Raw genomic sequence first — 24,632 nt, 5'->3', positions numbered from 1 at the left:
CTGAACAATTCTGAGAATAGTAAGGTCTCCTTAACCTAGCTTTCACCGTTGATGAGATCGATGTATCCATTCATAATTTACTTTTCTCATATGTAGCAATACAGATGAGCATGCAACGATCTAGACCAAGATGTGATGTGAGAACTGCAATCAATTCCCCATTCGCCAAAACTTACTACGAACAATTCTATCTGATAATAGCTTATGCTGTAAAGCAGGACATTTTTATATCAGATTTACGAAACTAGTCATGTAGCTTTCTTCAGATTAAAAAGGAACTTTTCAGTTCACTAGAGGAGTCTTTCAAAGGACGCGTTGACTTGGCGGACTGGATATGAAACTAATCCGCAAGAAACAAGGCATACATTTCCTGACGGCAAACGAGGCAACAATGCACATTTTGAGAGAAAGTAAATAAGTTGAAATCAAATATTTATCAAGGAGTTTTCACAACATTATCGTTTTGGTTCTCACGAAAACACTCTCACAAATAAAGAATCAAAAAAGAGTATTTTTTTGGTAAATGAGATTACTCTTTCAAAGACTGAATGTGCAATAAAGCCTCTGCAACACTTCAGTTCACAACATCTTAAATTTTTTTTTCATAAGGTCGCTTTTGAAACAGTTAAAAGAAAAATTATCTCACTTTCACTGTAATTATCAAACCGAAAAACATCTCATGCACCCTTCTATCATCAGGTTGATGTACTACATGGAACACGAACCCTCAAAATTCTGCTCCCCTCTGACATGTAAAATCTTTTGACAATTTTCAAGCCTTGAAAAAAGATCAAATAATGTTCAAGAGCTGTTTAACTGGAGCAGAGGGTGACAAATAACCTTTTCTGACTTTGAAATGCCAGTTCCCTAAGGACGTACATTTCAGACTGTTGAGTCGGATCACCATATAAAAATGCAAAAGCTATTATTTCGGATGGATGTCCAACATTATTATATGGCTGTGTCTCACAAGGAATGGGAACTACCGAATTCACGAATTTGATTGGCTGAAATTAATATTGATTACAAGGTACAAAGAATATAAAAAATTGGCATATAAGACACAGCCATATAATAAACATCTTATTAACCGAGGTAGGTCGGTCTGTATTGGAGAATCTTGACCTCGGTCAAGATTCTCTCATACAGACCTCCCGCTCGGTTAATAAGAACTAAGTACAAGAGTCAATGCTTTCAATGATTGTACTAAAAGGTGAGAGTACTGTAATTCATTTGCATTTGGTATGGTGAGTTGTATTTTAAATGGATGAAATTTTATTGTATATTGCCTGTTCAAGTAAATGTACAGAAAAAACGACATCATTTATTCAGATATTGCCCTTACATCAACAAAAAGCAATTAGTTCAATTTGTCAGCTCCACTTTTCCTTGTTACATCATCAAGTAACCGCCATAATTTCAGACAGTTGAATATTGTCAAGAATTTAAGTTCAAGGAACTAGCCTGTGTTCCCTTCATTTGCTCTTGGTTACCTTGTGTTCACTGTATTTGCTCTTAGTTACTCTCTGTGAAAAGGCAATTGTCCCAGCCTCTGCCAGATGGAATTTTTTTATACGACAAACTATTGGGCAGCACTGCATGAAATGAATTATAATAAAAACTTGTTTTAATCTGCTACGCTTTTCATCTGACAGGAGCAGACTTTGTCAGTGTGTTTTTACAAGTAGGGTAGATAAGCTTCCTTATATACACACGGTAAATATGTCTATTTTCGACCTTTACGCATAGTGTGAAGCAAGCAAACCAATTTTCAATACTGTGGAGTTCATTTTAAAAAAATTCAAGCAACACTTGTGTTTCTCTACGTTGAATGCTAACAACAGCATGCTAAATGATAAGCTGAATCATACACACATTTTGATTGGTTCTTACTTATACTGTAATGGACACGTAGATAAAGCCACTTTCTTAAATAGATAATAGGTACATTGTATGTTACTATGTTAATTACCTATACTAGTGCCTCGATATATATCTCTATAAATACGCTTAACCTCCTTTAAAACTGCAGCTACAGACACGTCTGTTAAAGTTATAAATCAACATCCTTGCTGAAATAGCTGACAATGAATTGAATCCATGTGGAAAGAATGAACTAGTTTGATCACACCAAGTAATGAAAATTACACCTTAAAGGACAGAATTATGGTAATTTCATTGAGCTACTACACTTTACAAATTTTAAAGAGTGCTGGTGATGATTCCATCATGATTCTCCCCAATTTCAAGACACTATAAAATGAACCTACAAAAAAAGAATAGAAAACAGAGAGAAAATTAGCGGATTGAGAATCATGTAAATCAAATTTACTTGAATATGGGTTCGCTAACATATATTGTTTTCATTACTGCAAGGCAATTTGTGTACAAATTATTTCTTGTCACAGTAATAGATCAGTATTTTGGTTGTTATAAATTTGCTGATACTCTAGCACATATAGTTGTAGGTGATGTTACCCCCCTTGCACTATCACCACAAGTCCAGTCACCCTAGGTGGGTTCATCATCCCTAACTTGAAGCTGCATCCCCTGCAACGTTTGATCTAGGTTTAATTAACTAAAGGTTTTAAACATATTTTGAAGTAAAAATTTAAAACTTGGAGCTTCTACAGCCTAAGTATCAAAATATTCAGTCAATGATTGCAATTTTACAACTGCTCAGTAGTGTGGAAGAAATAAAAACCTTAGAAAAAAACAGTGATTGGGATTGCAAAGTTCCTACTAATTACAACTTGTAGGTTATTTGTACTAATAATTTTCCAATTACAGAACTTCAATAACTCTCTCCAAACTAAAAAAATTATGTCAAAATATGTTTGAAACCTTAAATAAAATTACACAAAACACAACCATACTTTAGGGTGATGCAACTTCCTCGGGGGTGACAGAACTTGTGGGCCACTTTACCTGTAACCACATACAGACACTCATTACACACTTGGGTAACATAACATGTTTGCAATAACTGATATCCTGCAAAACTTTAGATAATTTTCCAAGCTTCAGGTTTAAATTAAAAAACCCAGGATGTGGTTAAGGTTAGCAAAGGAGTTACTGTAACATTTAAGTTCAAATTGTCCCTGTAATTTAATAGCATGCTCCAAAGGTGTAAAATGGTCCATGATACTATGTGGATGGAAAACAATTTGTGCAGGTCATTGCTTTTGATGCAAAATTAATTGCAATGTTTACTGCACCTAAGTTGCAACTCTGTAATAATTATTGTAAAATCCCTTTCATGGGTTGATGTCAAAATAGTTTTTGGGAGATGAAGCAAAAACTTGATCATGAACTTGTAAAACCAGAGGTGCTTTGTAATTCAGCATCCTAGCCAGTTTGGTGTCTGATTAGTGCAGCAATTTAATGAAATTTGGTGTCATGATATTAAAGGAGTGAGGATTATGTTTGTTTGCAACAGTCATTAACTGTGAAGGACTCAGGCCTTAAATAAGTTTTCCTTTAGCAATTCAACCACTGCCTATGGAAGAACAGTAACATCAAATCACTTCTCTTCCTCTGCATCCATCTATATTTTGCAGCACATTTTAGAGTTCATAATTATTAAATCATTTCATTTCATAGGACAAAACTCCACACCACTGCTTTGGAACAAATTAAAACTTGCTTGCTATACTATTGTCACAAATAAAACATAAGAGAGGCGATTTCCTTACGACATCAGCTGGGACAGTAAAAAAAGAAATTGTAACCGCATGGATGTCCAAACAGAAACTTAACAGGAGAGTACCTGTGTAATACAACAAACAGCTGAGAGAAAGCTCACTCAGCCTGTGAGGATTGGAATGTTCCACTAGCAGCTATTTAGAAAAAAAAAAAGCAGCCACAGGAAAGGATTATACTTCATGTGGAAGTGGTGCATGTAACATTTGACCTCATCACCTGACAAAGGCTAGTAGTATGAAAGCAGCACAAGCAAAACAACTCCATCATGAGACAAAGTGTAACATGATACAGATTCATCTTTCTACTTTCCCAGAACTTTTCAATCTTCATTGGCTTTCACTAAAGCATTCTCTTATCTCTAAAATTCCACTCATAAACATACAAGGCTCTTAGCAATTTAGCACCTTTGATATCCTACACCTCACAATTCATCACATCAATTTTGCTCTTCATCCAAACATCCTCCTTCTATCCTGCCTTTTAATTTAAAATTTCTATTCTGCCTTTTAATTTAAAATCATACAGGGCAAGATCCTTCTCTGTTGCAGCCCCATCAGTGTTTTGTGATATGGAAGCATTGCAGTTTACCAGTAACTGTTTCAAAAAATAAAAAGCCTTTTACAACATTTTTAACCGTCTTTATTTAGAATTTTTCAATACTGTATAGAACCTTTGAAAATAAGTATACTGGTGCTCAATTGTAATCTTTATTTTATCATTAATAAAGAAACTTGACCTATTCTGTAGCATCTGTTGAGCTACTACCATATTTACCTGTATATAATATGCACCCATGTATAATATGCACCCTCATTTTTGACCAAATTTTTCATAAAAAGTGTTTTCACAGTAAAAACATGTTAATTCTTCCTACAATATTTATTGAGATAACAATACTTACATTTCAAAAACGTTGGTAACTAATTACAAAAAGGTTAAAAAACAATAACAAACAGCCTTGCAAAAAAGAGTTTCTACATGTAAAAACCTTCAAAATCAGACTCCAAGTTTGACTAAGAAAGTTGGTTGTAATCAACTTTGCTATTATTTATATCATCCTCAGTTGAATTGTAGACCATATCATCTTCAGAACCATCTACATTGTTCATAATGCCACATTTCAAAAAAGAATTCATGATCATTGCCACAGGAATATCACTCCATGCCTTTGCAATCCATGAACAAATCAGTTCCTCTGACCACTTCCTTATACGACCAGTTGGCATAAATTTGTGGGTTCTGTCAGCCATCCAATCCATCCATTGTTTTTTGACTCGATCTTTGAAGGGCCTTTTAAAAGAGACATCCAAAGGCTGCAGAAGTGAGATTAAACCTCCACGAATTACGGCAAGGTTGGTGTTTTCTCGTTAAGGGATGCTTTCACTATATCAGTCAAGTGGGCCTCGAATGTGTCATAAACAAGCAGGCTATGTCTTCTCCCAAGACCTCCAGTTTGTGACCAGCATGCTTTCTGAATCCAGATTTTCATTTGGTCAGAATCCATCCAGCCTTTTTCCTGGGCTGACATGACAACTCCATGCTTATTGCTGATCTTCAGGAAGGTTTTCCTTTTGAAGATGACCATTGGTTTTATTTTCAAACCATCTCCATTGTAATACGATTTTTTTTTTCCTGTGGTGCGAATTTTTATGGTTTTCTCGCCTGTGTTGTTGATCATGTGATTCAGTGGCATGTCAAACATTAGCAGAGTTTCATCCATGTTAGCAATCCAGTGCAGAGGGTAACTGTGTTCTTTGTGGCAATTGATGATGAAGTGATGAAACTGTACAATCTCCTCATAATTGCCAGGAAGTTGTCGCATCAGAGTGGTCTTCTGTCAAAATGACAGGCCGTTCCTCTTCATAAATTTCTGGCACCAGCGACTGCTGGCTTTAAACATTCCGACAGGAATGTCCTATCTCTCGTCTTCGGCTAACTCAAGTGCTTTTATTTGAACTAGGGAAGGAAGGATGGCTAAGCTGTTCTTTCTCTTCCCTGTAATCCATGCCAACAGATTGATCTCCATCTCTGGCCATGCAGCTTTCTTTCCACAGTTTGCACGTTTCAGCTGAGGCATCTTCTCTAAATCCTCTTTACTTCTTCACTACTACATGACATTGCTTTCTGACACACCAAATTCGCATTCAGCAATCCAGTTTCCATTTTGTTGAGCAAACTGGACAATTCTCAGCTTGTCAGAAACTGTGTAGCTATGACATTTCACAGTGGTAAGTTTCGTTGCCATTTCGAATTTCTGATCCCCTGTACTACTGTAATACAGTATGATCATGCTGTTTATCTCATCAGCCGTTTCTTAAATACTCTACTAACTTTATTCATGGATCGAAATTGAAAATGACTTGTTTCATTGGTAGATTATTTAACTCACGCTAATAATGACCAAATATTACAAGGCTTTTGTTACTTTCTTTGTTATGTTTGTGGATCGAAATTGAAAATGTTTCATTGGTAGATTATTAAACTCAAGCTAATAAAGATCAATCACTATAAGGCTTTTGTAACTTTCTTTGTTGTGTTTTTAATGAATGCAAATTAGGTTGTGCTTAACAAACAATAGAATCTGTGTATAATACACACCGCAATTTTGATGGTTATTTTATGGAAAAGAAGTACTTATCATAAGTAAATACGGTAATGAAAGTTGGAGGAAACCCCTCTTTTTAGACATGAAACATCCTTGGAAAAGAACTGTGTGTGCAGGTCTAATACAATCTTTTGCTACCATGTTACTGAGTAACATTTCAAATTTGGAGAGACAAGTTTCACTGAAATCAGTTTGAAAGGGCAGATAGATGAAAACACATTATTATATTGCTCGCATGGGCCAGATGAAGTGAATCCTGTGTTCTGATTGGTTACCCAAGCAGAGAAGATGGGCCCATCTTGTCCACTTGAGATTGCCCATATTGATCCGGCACAAGAAAAAAATAGAATTAGAACTAAGTTTTGTAATTCCTGGACAATTTCAGCAATGGAAATACAAAAAGCGGCAGAAGAGAGTCAAAACAAAGAAAGCAGAAGTGACTCTCATGAGTTTACGTATGATGCACGATTCTCGCAGTAGAGAGTGCTATTTATACAATAGCGAAAATCAGACCTGAAAAAAATCAGGCCTGTATGGGATTCGAACCACTGACCTCTGCGATACTAGTGCAGCGCTCTACCAATTGAGCTAACAAGCCAACTGGGAGCAGGCTGTTAAGTTGATTCATAGTAAACCCGTGATGATAAATCAGATACGATGAATATAAGAAGTTCATATATTTTGAACTGCGGTTATAGATACGTATGATGCACGATCCTCGCAGTAGAGAGCACTATTTATGCAATAGCGAAAATCAGACCTGAAAAAAATCAGGCCTGTACGGGATTCGAACCACTGAGTTTGTTGTGCTGAGTTTGTTGTTTCTCGTGAGTTTGTTGTGCTAAAAATGCAGCTAGCTTTCTTTCCTGGCTCTTGAAGTAAACAAGTTATTTTTAATTCTTAATAAAACAAAATATTTTTGCAATATAAAAAATCCTTTATTAACCAGGCTTGTTCGATCAAGATGGCTGGATATTAGCCTCGTTCTTTTTTTGCATTTTTGTGGATCTAAACTTTGTCTCAGTCCAAAAAATGTGGAAAAAAGAACTTGGCCAATATCCAGCCATTTTGACCTCGTGCTTGGTTAATAAATAAATGCATAATTATATACAATGCAAAAGCTGCAACTTAAGTCTAACAAAAATCACATTCAGTTAAATTACAATAATCAGCTGCAGAAATAAGTCCAATAAGTGCTCACCTGGCAGTCAAACAAAAAAAAACAAGAGTCACCACAAGTGATTACTGGTTCAATTACCAGAACTGTCTCGAAGACACTTGCACTTCTGATCTTCAGGCACATCCTTCATCACTGCTTCAGCATGTTTACCACAGCCTTAAATAAGAAGAAATTAAATAGATTAAAAGTAAACAAATTCGCCTCCTGTGTGATAAGTGCAACTAAAAGTTCCCTTGGGAACCAGTTCAACTTTAATATGTTATGACACATGTAAGACGATCATTACAGCACATTTAAGAATGTATCCCATATGACAAATGAATCATTAACATCAAAATATAATTTTTTTGTCACAATCATTGTTGTTACTATTTTTGTTAAATTTTTTAACGTGATTGCTTATTTACTCTTTAGGCTTGTATGCAGAGGCAGCCCTACTACGCTAGAAATCTCCAGACACGTAAATAATTTATGTGTCTGGAGATTTCTAGCGTAATGGCTTAAGGAGTCATCGTCATCATCAACCTCAAGCAAATGTAACCACAGGGGGCCCATATAATCTGTTTGTGTAGCCGACTGTTGTTTTATAGTGAATGTACCAGATTTACCGTTTGCCTCACCTATAGTGATATATTGCTGACTATGTACATAAATCATTGATAAATAAATGTTGAATTACTTTACCTGTGGTGTATAGTCGTTCTTTTGCCTCAAAAATGTTTTTTGTTTTAGCGATTTTGAATAAGTCTGAGTTCGTCGTTAATGTAATGCATAAAAGAAACTCAAGGGTCTTCCTTTTACGCATTAGATTAACGACGAACTCAGACTTATTCAAAATTGCTCAAAAGAACATTTTTGAGGCAAAAGGACGACTATACACCACAGGTGAAGTAATTCAATGTTTATTTATCAATGATTTATGTACATAGTCAGCAATATATCACTATAGGTGAGGCAAACGGTAAATCTGGTACATTCACTATAAAACAACAGTCGGCTACACAAAGAGATTGTATGGGGCCCCTGTGATGTAACTAGCATGACTTTGCAAGTAAGGAAAAAATTTCGATGAGAACTCAATCGATGTTTTCGAGAAAAATCTTATTATTTTTCGGTTGCTTACCTCTCCACGTTATCTTCTGACAATTTTCACACGTAACCTTCATACACATTGTAATGAAGACAAAAGAAGCTCGAGACTGAGGGGGTGCAACTGTCTCACTGGTCTTCACGAGTCAACGCATGTCCACGTCAGTCTCGTTAGAGTCAGAGCTTATCCCCAGGATCTCCCGGTTATTTAATCGCCCACAGTGGACCCGCGGGCGCTCACCACAACGATAAGTTGTGGTGTGACAGTCATGAACAGTCGTATAAGGGTCATGGTAAAGCCTTGGGACAAGGATTTTAAAGTATGTTTAACCATGGTTTAACCAATCGATGCATGAAACATTTATTGACGTCCAACTTCAACTTCATCTTCAACTTTACTTTATTTAGCACTCAGGTTTTAGTTACAATATTAACATAAAAAACAGGAAAGGATACATATGTAAAAAATTAAAGGTAACAGTGTTCCATAGTTCGTGCATGGAGGCTAAGAAAACCGCGAGGTTATCGAGTCAGCCTCCATTGTCGTGCCCATCGTCGATTCCAATCCTTGATTCGTTTTTTTGTTCTTCCAGACAAAGTTTGACCCTTTTGGGGTCTGTGGTTCAATACGACCTTGAGGAACACCGGAGCGGGGAGGCGAGAATCTTTTCCACCTTCGCTACTCGAGCCGCAGCACCTCTGAGGGTTACCGCTCGTTTCGCACCCAGTCGTTTTGTGCCCAGCTAGGTCGTTTCGTATACGGTACGTTGAGTCGTTTCGTACTCAGCTCGGTCGTTTCGTACCCAAACTAATAAAGTCTGTTTCCATATTAAGCATTTTTTTAGGTAAGGTCGGTTTCGCAAACATGGTGTCCATTTTTGAAGCGCGACCACCGAGTGTGTCCAATTTACCTTATCAACTTTGTCGATAAAACCAAATCATCGAGTATAACGCGTGGAACTGAACGTGGGTGGTGTAAGAGTCATAATACAGACGCGAAGAACATTTCTAACAAAAATATTTATATTTTTATTCCATCCTAAGTTTACATACATTACAATCCAATGCTTGCCTTTAATTTTTGTTAGAAGAAACAAATTCACTACCCTTAATAACAATGGGAGAAAAAGCATCTCACTCGCATGAACTGTTATTGTTAAAAAAGTCTCAAGTATAAACAATGGACTTTTATAGTTAAAATATCATACTTAACTTGCGTTAGTTAATAAGGTTTCTAGCATATACAACAGATTTTTTTTGTATCTTTATTACTCGTTTGACTCTACTAACTTGTCGTACGCAGAAACTGACATCTGTTCACGTGCTTTCGCGTGAGGTATATTTGGAGGGGTAAAAACTCAAACATGGTAACGAACCGATCGCATTTGGGTACGAAACGACGCGGTACGAAATGACCGTAGGTACGAAACGACTGGATACCCTTCAGGCTGAGTAATTACTTGCACTGAGGTGGCTGTAACTCGTATAACTGAACCATTTTCATAGGTCAACTGTTAAGATCTTTTCACCTAGATTTCAGATCCAGACCTATTATTGTAGATGTATACAATCTACATACTATTGATCAGTCCGCAACTTTTTGTGCTCTTTCTCGTTTCTAGCTAGGGTGAAAATGGAGGTTGATAATATTGGGTTGCGAGAAATTGTAACCATCACAATTAAAAAAATTCATGTTTCGTCTTGTGAAATGTGAAGTCTATTTACAAAGACTCTTCATTGCCTAATTTGAGTTTTCAGTTGAGAACAATTGCATGATCGAAAGGTATGGAGAGCAGCACAAGACTCTTCGTAAATAAAACCTCCAGCAACAAATACCCTGGCGACAACTCTGTTTAACAATTGATCGATTAAAGTGCGTTCCAAACTAAAACAGAAAGTTGCAAAAGCTCAAAATATGATTAGAGAAAAGAAAGAGTAGTATAATGTATAACAAGTACAAATGTTGCGCGTCTTTTTTTTGGCTGCACTTGATCTAATTTGCGAGAGTGAACTACTGCCTCTAACGAGCAAAACGAACTAATTGCAAGCTAGCTCTATCCGCGCTGAAAACAACTAATCTTAACTACAAATTAAAACAGTTTGCACTGTGACACATCCCACACGATCGATAAAAAATCATAGTAACATTCTCAGACAGAGTACAAAAAGTAAAACAAAAGAAGACTAAAGGCGATATAAAAAACTGTGTTGGGATCTTGGAAGAATTGTGAGCAACAACTTGATCACTCATCTAGCATTTTCCCACGTGACGTCAAAGGATGCATACATATCAGGAGAAAATAATGCGAAAGTTTCTCTGTACCATTATCGTCATTATTATCTCCTCTTGATACATAGTCAATGCGAGAAAACCACATTGAATATTTAACTGTATCATTTTGACTTTAAACTTCTTCTTATCATCAATTCTTTTTGCTTTCTGTGCTTTGTTTTGTGTGTTCTGAATCAAAGGGTATGGGATCCATAGAGAGAATTCCTCAATACAAAGGTTATTTGAATTTGTACGTGACCAGTTAAAGTGGACGACAAAAAGTCAATATACAGGAGGTTTTTTTTCTTATCTTAAAAGCTGTCTTCTATGATTAGCATGTGTGCTGATGTTTCCTGAGTTCGCGATTGTGGCGTTTTCCTATAAAAATTTCTGCATAAACATTGTCTGAAAATCTCAGATCTGTTCTAAAAATATTGTTTTGAAGAAACATCTCGCTAAGTGACCGCACAGGTTTGGCGTTGAAGAGTCTGTTGGAGGTTTAACTCATACATGCTGTGTCCACTTATTGCATTATTTTCCTTGCAACCTGAATACATAAAAAAGGAATTGTCAATCAGCGTCAACATGTTAATTCAAGACAAGCCCATTCTCAGGCGAGGAAATTGCAGAAAAAATCTCAAAAAAATATAAATCAGCGAAGTAAAATTTCATTTCAACGCAGGACCATAATGTTTTGTAACTTTCGTTGCTTTTTTTTTCTCTCTTTTCTGAACAATGTATTTCAGAAAAACGTTCTCGACATGCAGCTGGCAAAGTCGAGTTAGGTAAAATTTAAAGTAAACAACTAAAATTAAACTGTTCCGTCGGCCGGATCACATCATCAGATGCGCTCTACTTTGCTTAATGTCCATCTTAAGTTCAGCGCGGGCCTGCACTGACGGCTGGATTTCGCATTAATCCTTACGAACTGGCTCACAATTTAACCCTTTGTAGTAGTCCTTGCTTTATTTCAGCCGTACAAAGAGTCCTTCTCACATTTTGGAAAGCACTCAGGCCAATTATTTAATTTTCAAGAAGGCTCTAAGTTACATTGATAATACGTTACGAATCGCAAAAGTGAAAGGATGACTGGAGGAGAGAGAAATATTTCTCAAGAGCTCATCTGTCTCAGTATCTCTCACGAATCTGAAAAAACAGGTGACGTGATCACAGGTACGATTTTGCACATTTTCGTCTCCATATTGACAGCGCTGGAAAATCTTTTGGTTCTCATTACAATTTTGGGAAGTTCCAGGTTACGAGTTTCGCCCTCGAACATTCTTCTATGTGGTCTCGTCCTATCGGATTTATGCACTGGACTGATATCGGAACCATGTTTCATTGCGCTGCAAATTTTGGTTTACCAAAACAAACTCACTTCATGCGTCTTTCCAATTGTCCATGTCATCATATCTTCGTTCCTTAAAGGAGTAAGTCTTTTCACAGTAACAGCTATAAGCATTGATCGTTATTTTGCGATATACTTTCATTTACGATACCCAGAAATAGTCACAGAGAAGAGGGCACAGATCGCATTGGTTTGCTTGTGGTTTCTTAGTGGCATGGCATCCATAGCTTGGAGTTCTGGCTATGTAGCATTTTCTCAGGTCACATTGATTGTGACAACAGTTTGCCTTGTTGCTGTGTTTTACACTTGGACTAAAGTTTACCAAGTAATGCGCCGCCATCAAGCTCAGATCCATGCGCACAGGAACACTGGACCACGTCAAATGGACATGTGCAGGCTTAAAACATCTTTCATTAATACCATGTATATTTTAATGATTTTTCTCGTCTGCTATCTCCCTTATCTTCTAATTTCCTTTGTTTTTGCTTATGAGTTACATCCTACAGACGTAACTTTTTCACTTTACATGTTCTTTTACTTTTTTACACTCGTGAATTCATTGCTAAATCCGTTACTATACTGTTGGCGTGATCATAGTATCCGCAGTGCTGCTAAACAAACTCTGAAAAAATTATTCTGTAAATCACAATCACAGTAAGAAGTTGAACCTTTGTCGTATGCTGTCGTTATTGTGACATTAGCGATGCAGCTAAACAAATGCCATGTTTTTTGTACCAAAACTCAAAAGGTGCGCGCAAAGTATAGAGTGGTTCGTGACAACGTTTCATTGATAAGTCTTGGCAAAATGGACGTGTCACGTACACTTCTGGTGCAGTTTCACGAATGACGAGTAAAAAAAAAAATTAAAGGCTTCACATCCTCCTCTGCTCAGTTGTAAATAAATCAAGGAGGCCATGATTTGCAAGGAAAAGTTTCCGATTGTCATCGTAGCACGTAGTTATAAAATGGTATCACACGTGTGTTGTGATGTATCCAATAAATCTTTGTTTTAGGCAAGTTTTAAGGATAAATTGAGGTGTAAATTGTTGATTATCGTAATTCAGCCATAATCACGAATAAGAAATGGAATTGTCTAACAATAATTACGTTAAAGTTATGCTCAGAGGTTGATTTTGCTAAATAATGTTGTTTGAACAGGTCTACATCTGATTGATTCAAAGTGACTTAGTTGTAACGTTAATCTGATAGGAGTGCTATGTAAAATCCTGAAAACGGTGAGCGTGGACGGTGAAAAGAAATGTAATTGAACCCATGAAGAAAATGAAAGATGCTCTCTTGGAAAATAACGGAACTGCTAATCTAGGGAACCATAATAAAATCTCCCGCTTCTAACGAAATTGGAAAATATAGTTCACGAGTCACGTACATCTTAGGGGAGATTTCACACTCAACACGAACTCGTGAGTTTACGAATTACGTTCTCAACCGGTATTCGCCATCTCCACGTGGCTATATACTCTCTTTGTTACAAACATTTTAAACCATAAGCAAGATGTTGTCCTTTGTAACTCTTTCCTTATTACTTTCGTGCATCAGAGCTAATTCTTGTTCTACTTGTGGGTCTTGCCGACACGTTTACCGACCCCCAATATAAAATTTGGTTCGGCTCGTAGTTGAGTACCCAAGGAGGAACTGGATGGAATTATCGATTTAAGACACGAATAGATAAAAAAAAATCACCCATATACGGTACACTGCTGCAAATTTTAAAAGTACTAAAACTCGAGTTGAATTAACAAAACTTGAGTAAAACTTGAGGAAGGTACCTTTAATGACAATGGAATCACAATCTGACCATTATTTATTGTAATTTCGTCAACATGCACCTTAAGCTCAACTAGACGTAATCCACAACACGGGAGTAGGTTACTAAAGAAACTGTGGTGCTGCGTCGGTAGAGGAGTATAACAAAGTAATTTTGATTTTATCAATTGAGTTGACTATGCAAACTGCCCACAGTAAAGAGTTTCAAAGCTGACGTTTCTGGCGTTAGCCCTTCTTCATTCACTCTGACGAAGGGCTAACGCTCCAAACCTCAGCTTTGAAACTCTTTACGGTGGCCAAATTATATCATCAACTCAGTTGATAAAACCAAAATAACCTTGTTCGACATAATCCACTTGATCAAGATTCATGCTCATTCCTTTTCTTTTTAGACTCAAAATCACTTAACAAATACATATACAAGATATGTCATGACACCTCTTTCGTAGAATTACAGGACACTTAAAATATGTACAAGAGAAAATTTGCCTCATGCTTAGTATTCAAATCTGTTAGGTTCACTTGTAAAGTAAAATAAAACAAAATACTTCACTGGTTCATACACTAATGAAAACCAACAAACTTCTGTTAGCAGTATACATACAGTATCTCTTGATGTATAGACAAGTCAAAGATTCTTTGTGTGGTAGGGATAATAATTTACCATAAAAGGTTTATCCCATTCCTAACTTTTATTAAACCCTTGGTTACTAAACAAGTTTTTTTAAAGTCATATTTTATAGTGGACTCCCAATATTTTTGCTTCTGTCAAAACATTACCGTGATTCTTAGGCAGTGAATTTGCCTAGATCGTGACATCCACTAAAAAGCAACAATCTTGACATATGAAAAGACTAAGCACAGCAAGGAATACCTTGGAAAATTTTCTTGGAACTTAAAATTGATTACTACAGATCAACAAAACATTCGCATAGCAGTGGGGTTACCAGTTACAAATTAAATTCTAAAATTTAGTGTTTGACCAAGTCTAATTTCTTGCTAGAACTGGAAGGCCAAATTCATCCACTTGTACTCCATCCTGAAACAGATAAGAAGTGAAGACAAAAACACCATTTTTTAAAAAAAGGTAATTGACATAAACCAAATTACATGCCAGTGAGGATAACATTGGCCACAGTCAAGAAGAGAGGATTGGGTGGTGGGGGGGGGGGGGGGGGGGAATGGGGGGAGAAGACAAAGATGGATACTGTCTAGCATTTGCCTATTACTCAGTTGAACTATTGTTTCAGTTTTAAATACTCCCCTCGTCCAAGCCCATTTGTAGTAACTAAGGTAACAAAGCAAGAGTTACACTTAGTTCTAGTTTTCGACCGGCAAATTAAAGGCTCGACGAAATATGAACAACATGGACCAACTGAGTTGTAGTGACCCTCATAAATACAACAAATTAGTTTTTTTTAATTAGGCACAATTCAAAAATCTTGATCATTACAATATAATACGTTCTCCAATATTTTGACTGTAAAATAACATCAGTGACCCAAAACAGGAGAAGAATCCTAGGTAAGAGACCAATGACCAATGAAGGCCTGCTCTTGGAAATGTGATATACACAGACAGGAGCAAATAGTTATCAATGCTAGGCTTTGATAAGATAAGTGTGTATCAAGACATTACCAAGAGTAACTGTTGAACAAAGATTTTAAGAGAGAAAGCATATAATTAATTGTACATTTGCAAACATCTTTCTTTTCAAAAACAGAACAGTCAGAGTGAATGAACAAATTTGAGCCATTGAAATTTCTATATCAGAAGTGGGACTAACGAGGAGTGGATAAAAATAACGACAATCTATTTTAACATGATAAACAGATGTACCTGTGTTTTTGTTCCTTCCTGATCTGTCTCCCCAGGTAAGGTATCTGATGGAGCAGGAACTTCATCTAAGTAGGAGGTGTCTTCATCTAGGGCCAAGTCATTTCCAAGAGCTTCTAATTCTGTATAAAAATAACCATAATTGTGACGAACAAGTGTCAATTGGTCCATTAGGTTCCCATTGAAGAACCACACTAGCTTATTAAAACTACCATGAGTTTACAGAACTGCTGACCAAAAAACAACCTGAAATGTGAAACAACAAACCTGCTTCAAGGTCAGCCTCGTCAATGTCTTCTGGCATTCCATATGATCTTCCTAAGGTGTCTTGAACCTCATTAGCAATCTCAAGCATGTCAGCCATGTCATCTTGAAGATCCTTGAGGAACAGTTATAAAATGTTCATAAATCATTACAATAAAATTAAAAGGTTATAATTGCTTCATGATACCAAAGTAAAATTTGGGTAACTTTTGTGGAGATCATATCTTCATTTTTAAAAAGACTATTACAGTAAATCTTTGTAGCTTAGAAGTAATAACTAGAGCATGTGTTCTAAAGAAGTTTGCCTTGTATGTCATTGACTCATGGCTATGCTCAGTCTTGTATTATGCTACCATTGCTGATTCCATGAGCTTGAAATATGAATCTTTGGTTTTCCTGCCCAGGATATCTAGGAGTAAGAACATAACTTTCTACCTGGAGGAAAACAGTATCACAATCAAGACATAATATTATGACTTCACTATACCTCAATTTCATCAATATTCACTTTCTTGTATTCCTTTTTCATTTCTTTAAGTCCTAACTTCATAGCATCAACCTAAGAATAAAACATTGCAAAAATAATGATAACAATACAAGCAAATGACACTAATTACAATGATGATAATATAAATTGCTTTACATTGATAATCTGTAGTACTCAGGGGCAGGTAACTGACATCCACCCATCCAGAAAAGTGAAAGGACAGAGAAGGGGAAAGTGGAGTACTATCACACTCGGTGTGTAATCAGAATGACTCTAGGGTGGTCACAGCCACAAAATTGCTTTGAAACAAATTAATAGCAGAGTAACTTGGATACTCTTAATGAAGAAATTACTAATCAATAAAGAAGTTCATGAAAACAGACTGTGCAAAAATAAAACTTCTCTAGACACCCATCACCTAAATGCAGAATTACCGTTGTTTTGGTATCTTTTAATGTCTGTGTTGCATAATTTGTTTGTTCCATGTTAAAAGACTGCTGACGGAGATTCTCAAGTTGACTTTCATATCTGGTTGGACAAAAAAATCATATATTTATTTGAAAAGAAATGGAATGCTCTATCACAGTCAAACATAATTCATCACTTCATCAATCTAAATTATCAATGTCCTTTATGCCTCTCCTCTACTGAAAGCTATAATGGTGCAAATTTACATGACTGTACTTGAAGTTTGAAGATTTACTCCTGGATATATTTGACTTGTGTTAGTGAAAGGATTCATGAAAAAAGAAAAAATTGAATATGGTCTATACACCAAGCTTGTCAACTGGTACAGAGTGTCACTACCTATAAGCAAGTAAACTTACTGTTTCTTTTGTTTCAGTACTCTAAGTGCTCTTTGCTTGATCATATTCTGTAATTGATAACCATTCAAAGTTGAGCAAGTTAAAAAAAAATTGTGAAGTACAAGATATACTGTGTTTGTACTAAACAGAAGGGGAAGGCCAGGTAAAGAATATTCTGCACAGTGCAATGTTATATAAAAAATACATAAAGAAAGAGGAACAAGGAGGTTACAAGGATTGCAAATGAAACACTTTGACAAAACTGATGTCATGCAGCTTGTCTAGGTGTTATGTCAGATTCTTTCAGGCTAAAAGTATACCTCAACAAATACACGAGTAATAATTCAAATCTTCAAAACACAAGCACCAGGCATTTTTAAAAAAAGCCTACGTTTTACAAATTTTTTTAAGGGGGATGGGGGAGGGGTGTTGCCCCAGTCCCTCAGAGAGGCCCTGTATGCGTTGCAGTTTTGCCACTTCCAAAACCTCCCTGTTTTAGTCGCAAAGGGGTAGAATCCCTTATTTTCCATGCCTTGATGACTTCTCATCCCATTTCAAAAACATTTTAAAATATGAAATGCTTTAAAAGAAAAAAAAGACTGACGGAGATGCAAACATATGTGCTAAACTGTTGTTCTTGCAATTGTAAAGAATTTCAGTACAAGTATTATCAAGAAGTGCAGGTCTGACTGTAACAGTTGTACATATAGGTGTTCACCAATAAGGAACGAGTATATCTTATATAACATGTAATTTTATCGCACTAGAATCGTTTTAACAAAAGTTAACTGCTACAAAATGAACTGATACAGACAGACTAAGCCTGAGCCTGAGCCAGTGGCAAAATTTCCCAACATACCTTTGATGGTCCATCCCTCATTTTCTTCATTTGATCTTTGTACTTCATTAGTTCAGCATCAAGCTTACTAATTTTTTTCTCAATGGACTCTCCTCGACTGTCAACCTACATACGTACCAAACACAATATTTCTTAAAGAACGACAGAACTCTGGCAGACACGTTGAATTCGATTTCCGAACTGATCTCAAAATCTTACGTTAGCTATAGCATCAGTGAGATTTGGTGGTGGTCCTTTTGGTTTCCCTCGTCCAAAAAGCCTATTCATCTTTCAGAAAAATGTACGCTTTGAGCTCTTCTTGACGAAAACCACTCTGCGATCACCACTACTTTTACTGTTTCCGACTGCTTGGAAAGTTTACGAACTGTTGCGTCACGTGACCAAGCTCCAAATATAGACTGGCAATATATGACGTTATGATACGTTTTGGAACGTGATGCGTGACAAAAAACGTCAGAGAAAAGGTCGTAGCGAAGCCTCTTCGAATGCATTGAGCCACCCCTTATATGGAGTCGAGAAAGGAAAACGATACTCACAAACAATCCATCGTGGCTTTCTTTGCTCAAACAGCAAACAAAACCGGGCTATCTCATGTTTTTCTGTAAATTTTTTTCTAAAGCTTGCGTCGAATGAGCTTGATTCTCAAGGTAATTAATTTTGAAAGTAATGATAGCTTTCTACCGAGAAAAAATTTATATTAAGATCTAAATCAAATATTTTCATCCGACATTTTCATTCACGAACAAGTATTGCGTGCAACGAAAACAATATTGAATGGAAATATCTAGTTTTGCAGCGAATAAAGTCCCAGTTATTTTCCCCAATTTGGAGCTAATAAGCCTTGTCACTTGGCTTGGTGAAGGTGGACAGTAGCTTTAAAATTACCAAATTTGTGTAAGCAATATTCAACTTTCCCAATACAAATGTAAATCTTGAGCAAACTTCGGTTATCTTATGGCGTATGAATTCAGGTTTTTCATTCGCGTGTGTAAGAAGATGAAATAGTTCAAAGTACTTAACTAAAATATCGAGATGATAAGAAATAAAACAGTATTTTTCATTTTGCGAGATTGGGTTTATTCGGGCTGTTTTCTGACTATTATTTATTCAGGTGTTATAAACAAATATGCTACTATTTTACCTTTTTATCCTCTAAGATTGAATGATCTTAAAGAATCTTACTCTTAATCACTTGCCTTAAAAACAATATTTTATTAAAAGTCGTAAATTTCCAAGGGTGAAATACAATTTCATGAAATTCGAATGAAAGAGGTAAAATCATGTACTATGAAAAAAAAATATTGTCAATCTCCCCAGCTTCTAATATGTTAAGTTAGACACCCTAGCAACCAAATCAGTCAAGAAAAAATTTATTTCGATTTTACGGCATAATCGTCGTGGTCGCAAAACAAGGAAAAATTTTTAGGCTGATTGTTTTAGATAATACCCAACTTAGTTGGAGCATCCAAGAGAACTATGCTGTAGACACCGCTGGAAAAGAAATAGTGGATTACTCATTCAGTCATTTTGCCATTCTTTATGGCTACAATTTACACCTCGGAAGCGAAATACAATGGCTCCAAAACTGTGGGAATGAGATATCTTAACAGATATATCACTGATCAAGGACAACTTGAAACTACACCACTTGAAGAGTTTATTGAAGATCTACTGCCGAAAGACTTTAAAAAGGCGTTTTGTATTTTATCGCAGAAGTAAATTTTCCTTCGTATTTATTCAGCATGGGAAGGATTCTGAAAGGTGGACATTGGAAAGTAAACAAGGTGCAACTCACAACATGGCTCCCAACTGCGTATTATTACATCTTCTTTGGCTCCTTGGGGTCTCTTTTTCCTTTCCTGAACTTGTACTATCGAGCTGTTGGAATGGACCCTTGGCAGATAGGAATTCTGGGAGGGATTCGCCCCCTCATTGCCTTACTTTGTGCTCCTGTTTGGAGCTTTGTGTCTAATAGGTATAAGATAAGAAAACTTGTACTGGTCACTTCGCTTGTCAGTTGGATTGTGTTCACTATCCCGCTAATGTTTGTTTCTCATTCGTCAGCCAGCGAGCCTTGCTTAAATCAAGGAAACTACACTGCTCGACTTAGCTCTCAACATGAATATTTCCTGCCCGATCAGGAAAAAAGGGAATTCGGTCTACCTGTCGGTCTTTCGCTCGAGAAAGGACAGCTCTCAGTTTATGAGGAGCAAAACACTCGCTACTTTCAAAAAAACAGTACAACTGGAAAGGCTTTCAAAGGAAATGTAAAGAATGATGCAACGAAAGGAGAAAAATTGGACCATTCTCGATTCCCTTCTTTGAAAAGGCAATTTTTCAACAGTTTGGAAAGGTCGGGACTGAAATTTGAGGCTAAAACAGATAGAAAAGCTGGAAACGGTCAGCGAAAACCGTACGACTTTAAATCTCGGGGAGCACCATATCTTAACAGGAGAAAGAACCCTTACTCCAGTGTGATATTCAACGAGATGCTTTTTATTGTGTTTGTAGGAGAAATACTTCAATCGCCAATAGATGATCTTAACACTCATTTTGATGGGACATTCTTGGAGCATTTAGGTGTGCTATACCAAAACGTAGCCAACAACAATATCTATAGTTCAGTTGGTATTGGACTTGTAGCTTTGAGTACAGGTTTATTGCTTCATTTCGCCCCTAAAATAACAATCTGTGACATTGAATATGCAAATTACCATATAGCCTTCTTCATCTTTTCTCTACTTATGACGGTTGCCATAGCAATTTCGCTCAGATTTGATTTCTCCTATAGAAGGTGCCGTCGCAGCTTTGAAATTCAAGAGTCACTGCGGCTGCTGGTATCATCTCAACATTTTACCTTCGTTTTCATCGTTTTGATCATGGGAATGCTCCGAGGGGTTCTCTTTAACTTTGTTTACTGGAATATAGTGGATATAGGAGGCTCGGATCTCGTTGTGGGCTTCACGGTTGTCAGTCAGTATTTTTCGGATGCGATTATGACCCTGTCCGCACCGATTGTCATGACCTACATGGGATATATCGGGATGGTGTACCTTGGCCTTGCATGCTATGCCCTGCGATTCTTGATCTACTCTTGGCTTAGCACCCCTAACTCCTCATGGGTTACCCCACCGGTTGAGCTTCTGCAAGGAATCTCCAATTCAATGGCTTGGTCAGCATTCCTCTTGTACGTCACTAGCTACACTCCAAAATCGACCTTCCCAACAGGTTTATTTCTTCTTCAGGGTTTGTATTTGGGAGTAGGAGGAAGCATCGGGGGAATAACCGGGGGGATTTTAATCCAGGGTTTTGATACTAAAGTGGCCTTTCGCATCTTGGGACTCGTCAGTATACTGACGTGTTTGTTATTTATGATGATTCAGCCGTCTGGAGAGCAAGAGTGTCTTCCTTCAGAAGCTGACACCATATTCTTTCTCGCTGACGAAGACGATTATTCCAGTAACAACAGTGAGGATGAAATCTTTGATTACAGTCAAAAAGGAGTGGTTTACATTCCTTCCAAAACGCAAAGCAAAGGATCATTGCAAGCAAAGAAAATGGTGTTGCCTTCCTACAGTTCTCCTTTGGTGCCAATTTGTATGTCGCTAGTTAAGAAAGAAAACAAACAACTACAAACTACCTAGGGTCAACTCTGCAGCAACTCACGGCACCAGTGCATTAGTTAGTTATCATTTTTTTTCAAGTTAACGATTAGCAAGATGCAAAATACACGCCTTATGACTGAACCGTTTCCTAATAATTCAATAGATAAATTTAAAGCTGGATCGAAAAAGTAAAAGATGGAAAGTGGTCTATGTAGGGGAGTTTTAATATGACAAACCAATCGGAAACGTTTTTTCGTAACACCAACTTCGTGCTCTAAGAAACTTACGCTTCTTACTGATACTCGCTTTCGATGTACTTAACTTTGTTTCCAAAGGATCTTGCCAGATTGAGCCATATCAACGATGCAAGCTTTCTCTTTTTTTGCACAGCATTAAATTAGCCGTCCACTGTTTTGTACCGATTTGTGCTTCATCAATACTCGTTTAAGGAAGGTAAGGATAAAACTTGCTATTGACTAACATGAAGTCGGACCCCTCCCTTGCGATGAGTTAGGCTACAGAGGGAATGGCCGTGGCAGAGAGTTGGGATTTCAGCAAAGGAAGCTAGATGTGTGATATAACCCGCGATTTTTCAGGGAAAGTACAGTCTCTACTCTTGAAAAATTATAATTATACTGTAAAAAATAAATAATAAATGAAACAGTAAAAACACTAGGAATTTATCTACTTCATGGTGAGTTCACTACAGTATATCTAATTTTCAGCCTGAAGCAATTTTACCACACCAATACGAACTGAATTACTTTTGAATACATGCCACTTTTTTTGTTGGATACAACGTTCTCTGGGGACAATTCGGGCCGCACTTCATATTGATGTCGTGACTCATAGTCATGACAAACTCACCATTCAAGGCGTCATGGAAATTTACTTCTAAATGCTATATTATATAATCACACCTTTTTGATTTCATCAGGACATCGGCCACTTTTAAAGAAAATGTAAAGGGTATGCACGAAACGTTGTTGTATTTCACATTAAATTTGTACGTCGTTAGACTGGCTTAAATTTCAATGCACTTCGTTTGCACGGTTTCTTAACTTACTGAAAAGGGTCACCATAACTTAGTGCAGAATTATCGGAGCTATTTAATTAACAAAGGGCAATGACCTCCTGCTTTTAAAACCGATCAAAACGGATAAAGAAAGCCGGGATTTTGTTGAATCGTTGCTATTAACTGTCTTCCTTAATTGTGTAACTTTGTCTCTGCGGACCGGCCCGGCTGATATTGATGCTCAATTCCGTTATACGTATGAATATGCTAAGAACAATACTATAAAGTTACGTAAGTTATCTTTATATCTACAGTACAGCAAGTAACAGTCTAATCTTAGCTCCCGTGACGAAAAGTTCAGGTTAGATTCAGTTTTCACTGATGAGCAACGCTGACACAAAACGGGCTGAAGTTCAAATTACTGGACATCGGTATATAATTGGAGATTTCACTTTTCAGGTAAGGCTTTCTCTCGTTCGTGCGTTCGTTATTTTAGGAGAAATGAGGTTAATTACAATTTGCACAGACACCATTTTTTTACTTCAGCAATTAGTTTCTGATTGTAAAGTCAAAGTTATTCCGTTGTAACCTATCATTTACAGCGACGCACTCTGTAAACGACATTTTTACCATCAATTAAAAAATGTTCCCAGTTTATGTTAATTTTTTATTCTTAAATGCATTTTTTCTTCTCAGTGAACCTCGTTTGGGGATCTAAGAGAGAAGAATCAAGTTTTCATCTTTCTGTTTATCATCATTGCTTTGTCATGGGCTGTCTTTTAAGTCAAGAGCAAAACAAATTTCATTACCGGCGAGGATTTTCTTTTCAACTTAATCACGCAAGAAGAAAGTTTCCCACAAGAAATACAAATCGACCATTTTCAATGTTGGCCATGAAAAAACTATCCCTCAGGTTACGAGACTGGCCCTCAAGTGAACCGGTGATTAGAACCTCTGCAACTGACAGGGAAAGGCTTTGGCGAGAATGGCGTCCAGGCAAGCTAGTGTGTCAGTAGTTCTTGAAAAAAAAAATTATTTAGCTAATAAGTTTGGTCAAAACTGGGTTTCGTTGGATTGTTCATTAACTATATAAGACACGATCTTTTGTTTTCATCAATATTTACAAAATATCCCTGCGATATTTTATTGTTAGGAGCTTTTCCTGAAGGACCTGTAGATTATTTAGGTAACTCGTTGCCATGGTCGCACCATGTTATTGCAATATTGGATACTGACTTAGGATCGTTGAACCGTAGTCATTCAATTAAATCGCACAAAATGACTGAGTGTATATATTGTGAACAAATTACCCGAAACATTTTACGAAAATTGCCTTTGCGAACATGAAACGGTACAGATGTTATAACATTTTAATTCCTTCAAGCTGTGGCAAATAAGACTCGTAGCTAGAATCGGAACACTTCTCCTAAAGTGTATTCTCAAAGAGCACCGAAGCACGTCGCGCCAATATGTCGTGATTGTGGTAATTCAAGAGCATCGTGTTAAGATCATTTGATCGCAAGCAGAGATCAGAAACATTGGAAAAAGATATAAGTTCATTACTATCATCCCAAAACTTCATATTTTCAAAAGATGCGAATTAATCAAAGTAGCGGACGATAACTTCTTTAAAGACCTTTTAATTTTGGGCGGGACAATGCTCCATTAAAAAATTATTCTATGACAGTGATTGTGTTAATAGCTGGTTAAACTCTCAAGAACAATTTGGACAGTAAATTGAGTGTAATATAATCACAATAACCAAATAAGAAGATG

At 36.8% G+C, this 24,632-nt stretch overlaps 3 protein-coding genes and 1 long non-coding RNA gene across 5 annotated transcripts; 2 read left to right on the top strand and 2 right to left on the bottom strand.

Moving 5' to 3' along the window:
* Positions 1-1,304: 1,304 nt before the first annotated feature.
* Positions 1,305-8,767, bottom strand: LOC111328404 (uncharacterized). Its single transcript, XR_015993979.1, has 4 exons — positions 8,614-8,767; positions 7,512-7,646; positions 2,877-2,928; positions 1,305-2,266 (listed from the first exon to the last, which is right to left on the bottom strand). It is a non-coding gene; the product is annotated as an uncharacterized LOC111328404 (long non-coding RNA).
* A 3,033-nt stretch (positions 8,768-11,800) lies between these two features.
* Positions 11,801-12,987, top strand: LOC111328415 (melanocortin receptor 4-like). Its single transcript, XM_022932841.2, has one exon. The coding sequence runs from the start codon at positions 11,937-11,939 to the stop codon at positions 12,855-12,857; it is 921 nt and encodes a 306-aa protein (XP_022788576.2). The 5' UTR covers positions 11,801-11,936; the 3' UTR covers positions 12,858-12,987.
* Positions 12,988-14,855: 1,868 nt separating this feature from the next.
* LOC111328412 (charged multivesicular body protein 5) lies at positions 14,856-18,609 on the bottom strand. Its single transcript, XM_022932837.2, has 8 exons — positions 18,435-18,609; positions 18,237-18,341; positions 17,399-17,445; positions 17,006-17,099; positions 16,572-16,643; positions 16,088-16,199; positions 15,824-15,942; positions 14,856-15,023 (listed from the first exon to the last, which is right to left on the bottom strand). The coding sequence occupies exons 1-8, from the start codon at positions 18,501-18,503 to the stop codon at positions 14,973-14,975; spliced, it is 669 nt and encodes a 222-aa protein (XP_022788572.2). The 5' UTR covers positions 18,504-18,609; the 3' UTR covers positions 14,856-14,972.
* Positions 18,610-19,603: 994 nt separating this feature from the next.
* LOC111328416 (major facilitator superfamily domain-containing protein 6) lies at positions 19,604-24,542 on the top strand. 2 transcript variants are annotated; one of them, XM_022932843.2, is made up of 3 exons: positions 19,604-22,810; positions 23,171-23,315; positions 23,553-24,542. In XM_022932843.2, exon 1 carries the CDS (start codon positions 19,979-19,981, stop codon positions 21,878-21,880), a length of 1,902 nt encoding a protein of 633 aa, XP_022788578.2. In that variant the 5' UTR covers positions 19,604-19,978; the 3' UTR covers positions 21,881-22,810; positions 23,171-23,315; positions 23,553-24,542. The 2 variants fall into 2 exon arrangements, with proteins under 2 accessions (XP_022788578.2, XP_022788577.2); XM_022932842.2 differs by having other exon boundaries at positions 19,604-23,315.
* The last annotated feature ends 90 nt before the right edge of the window (positions 24,543-24,632 follow it).

This window comes from Stylophora pistillata, chromosome 12 (assembly GCF_964205215.1).
Source record: "Stylophora pistillata chromosome 12, jaStyPist1.2, whole genome shotgun sequence".
In the NCBI taxonomy this organism is placed as follows: domain Eukaryota; kingdom Metazoa; phylum Cnidaria; class Anthozoa; order Scleractinia; family Pocilloporidae; genus Stylophora; species Stylophora pistillata.
This window is presented reverse-complemented; position numbering and strand designations above follow the sequence as displayed.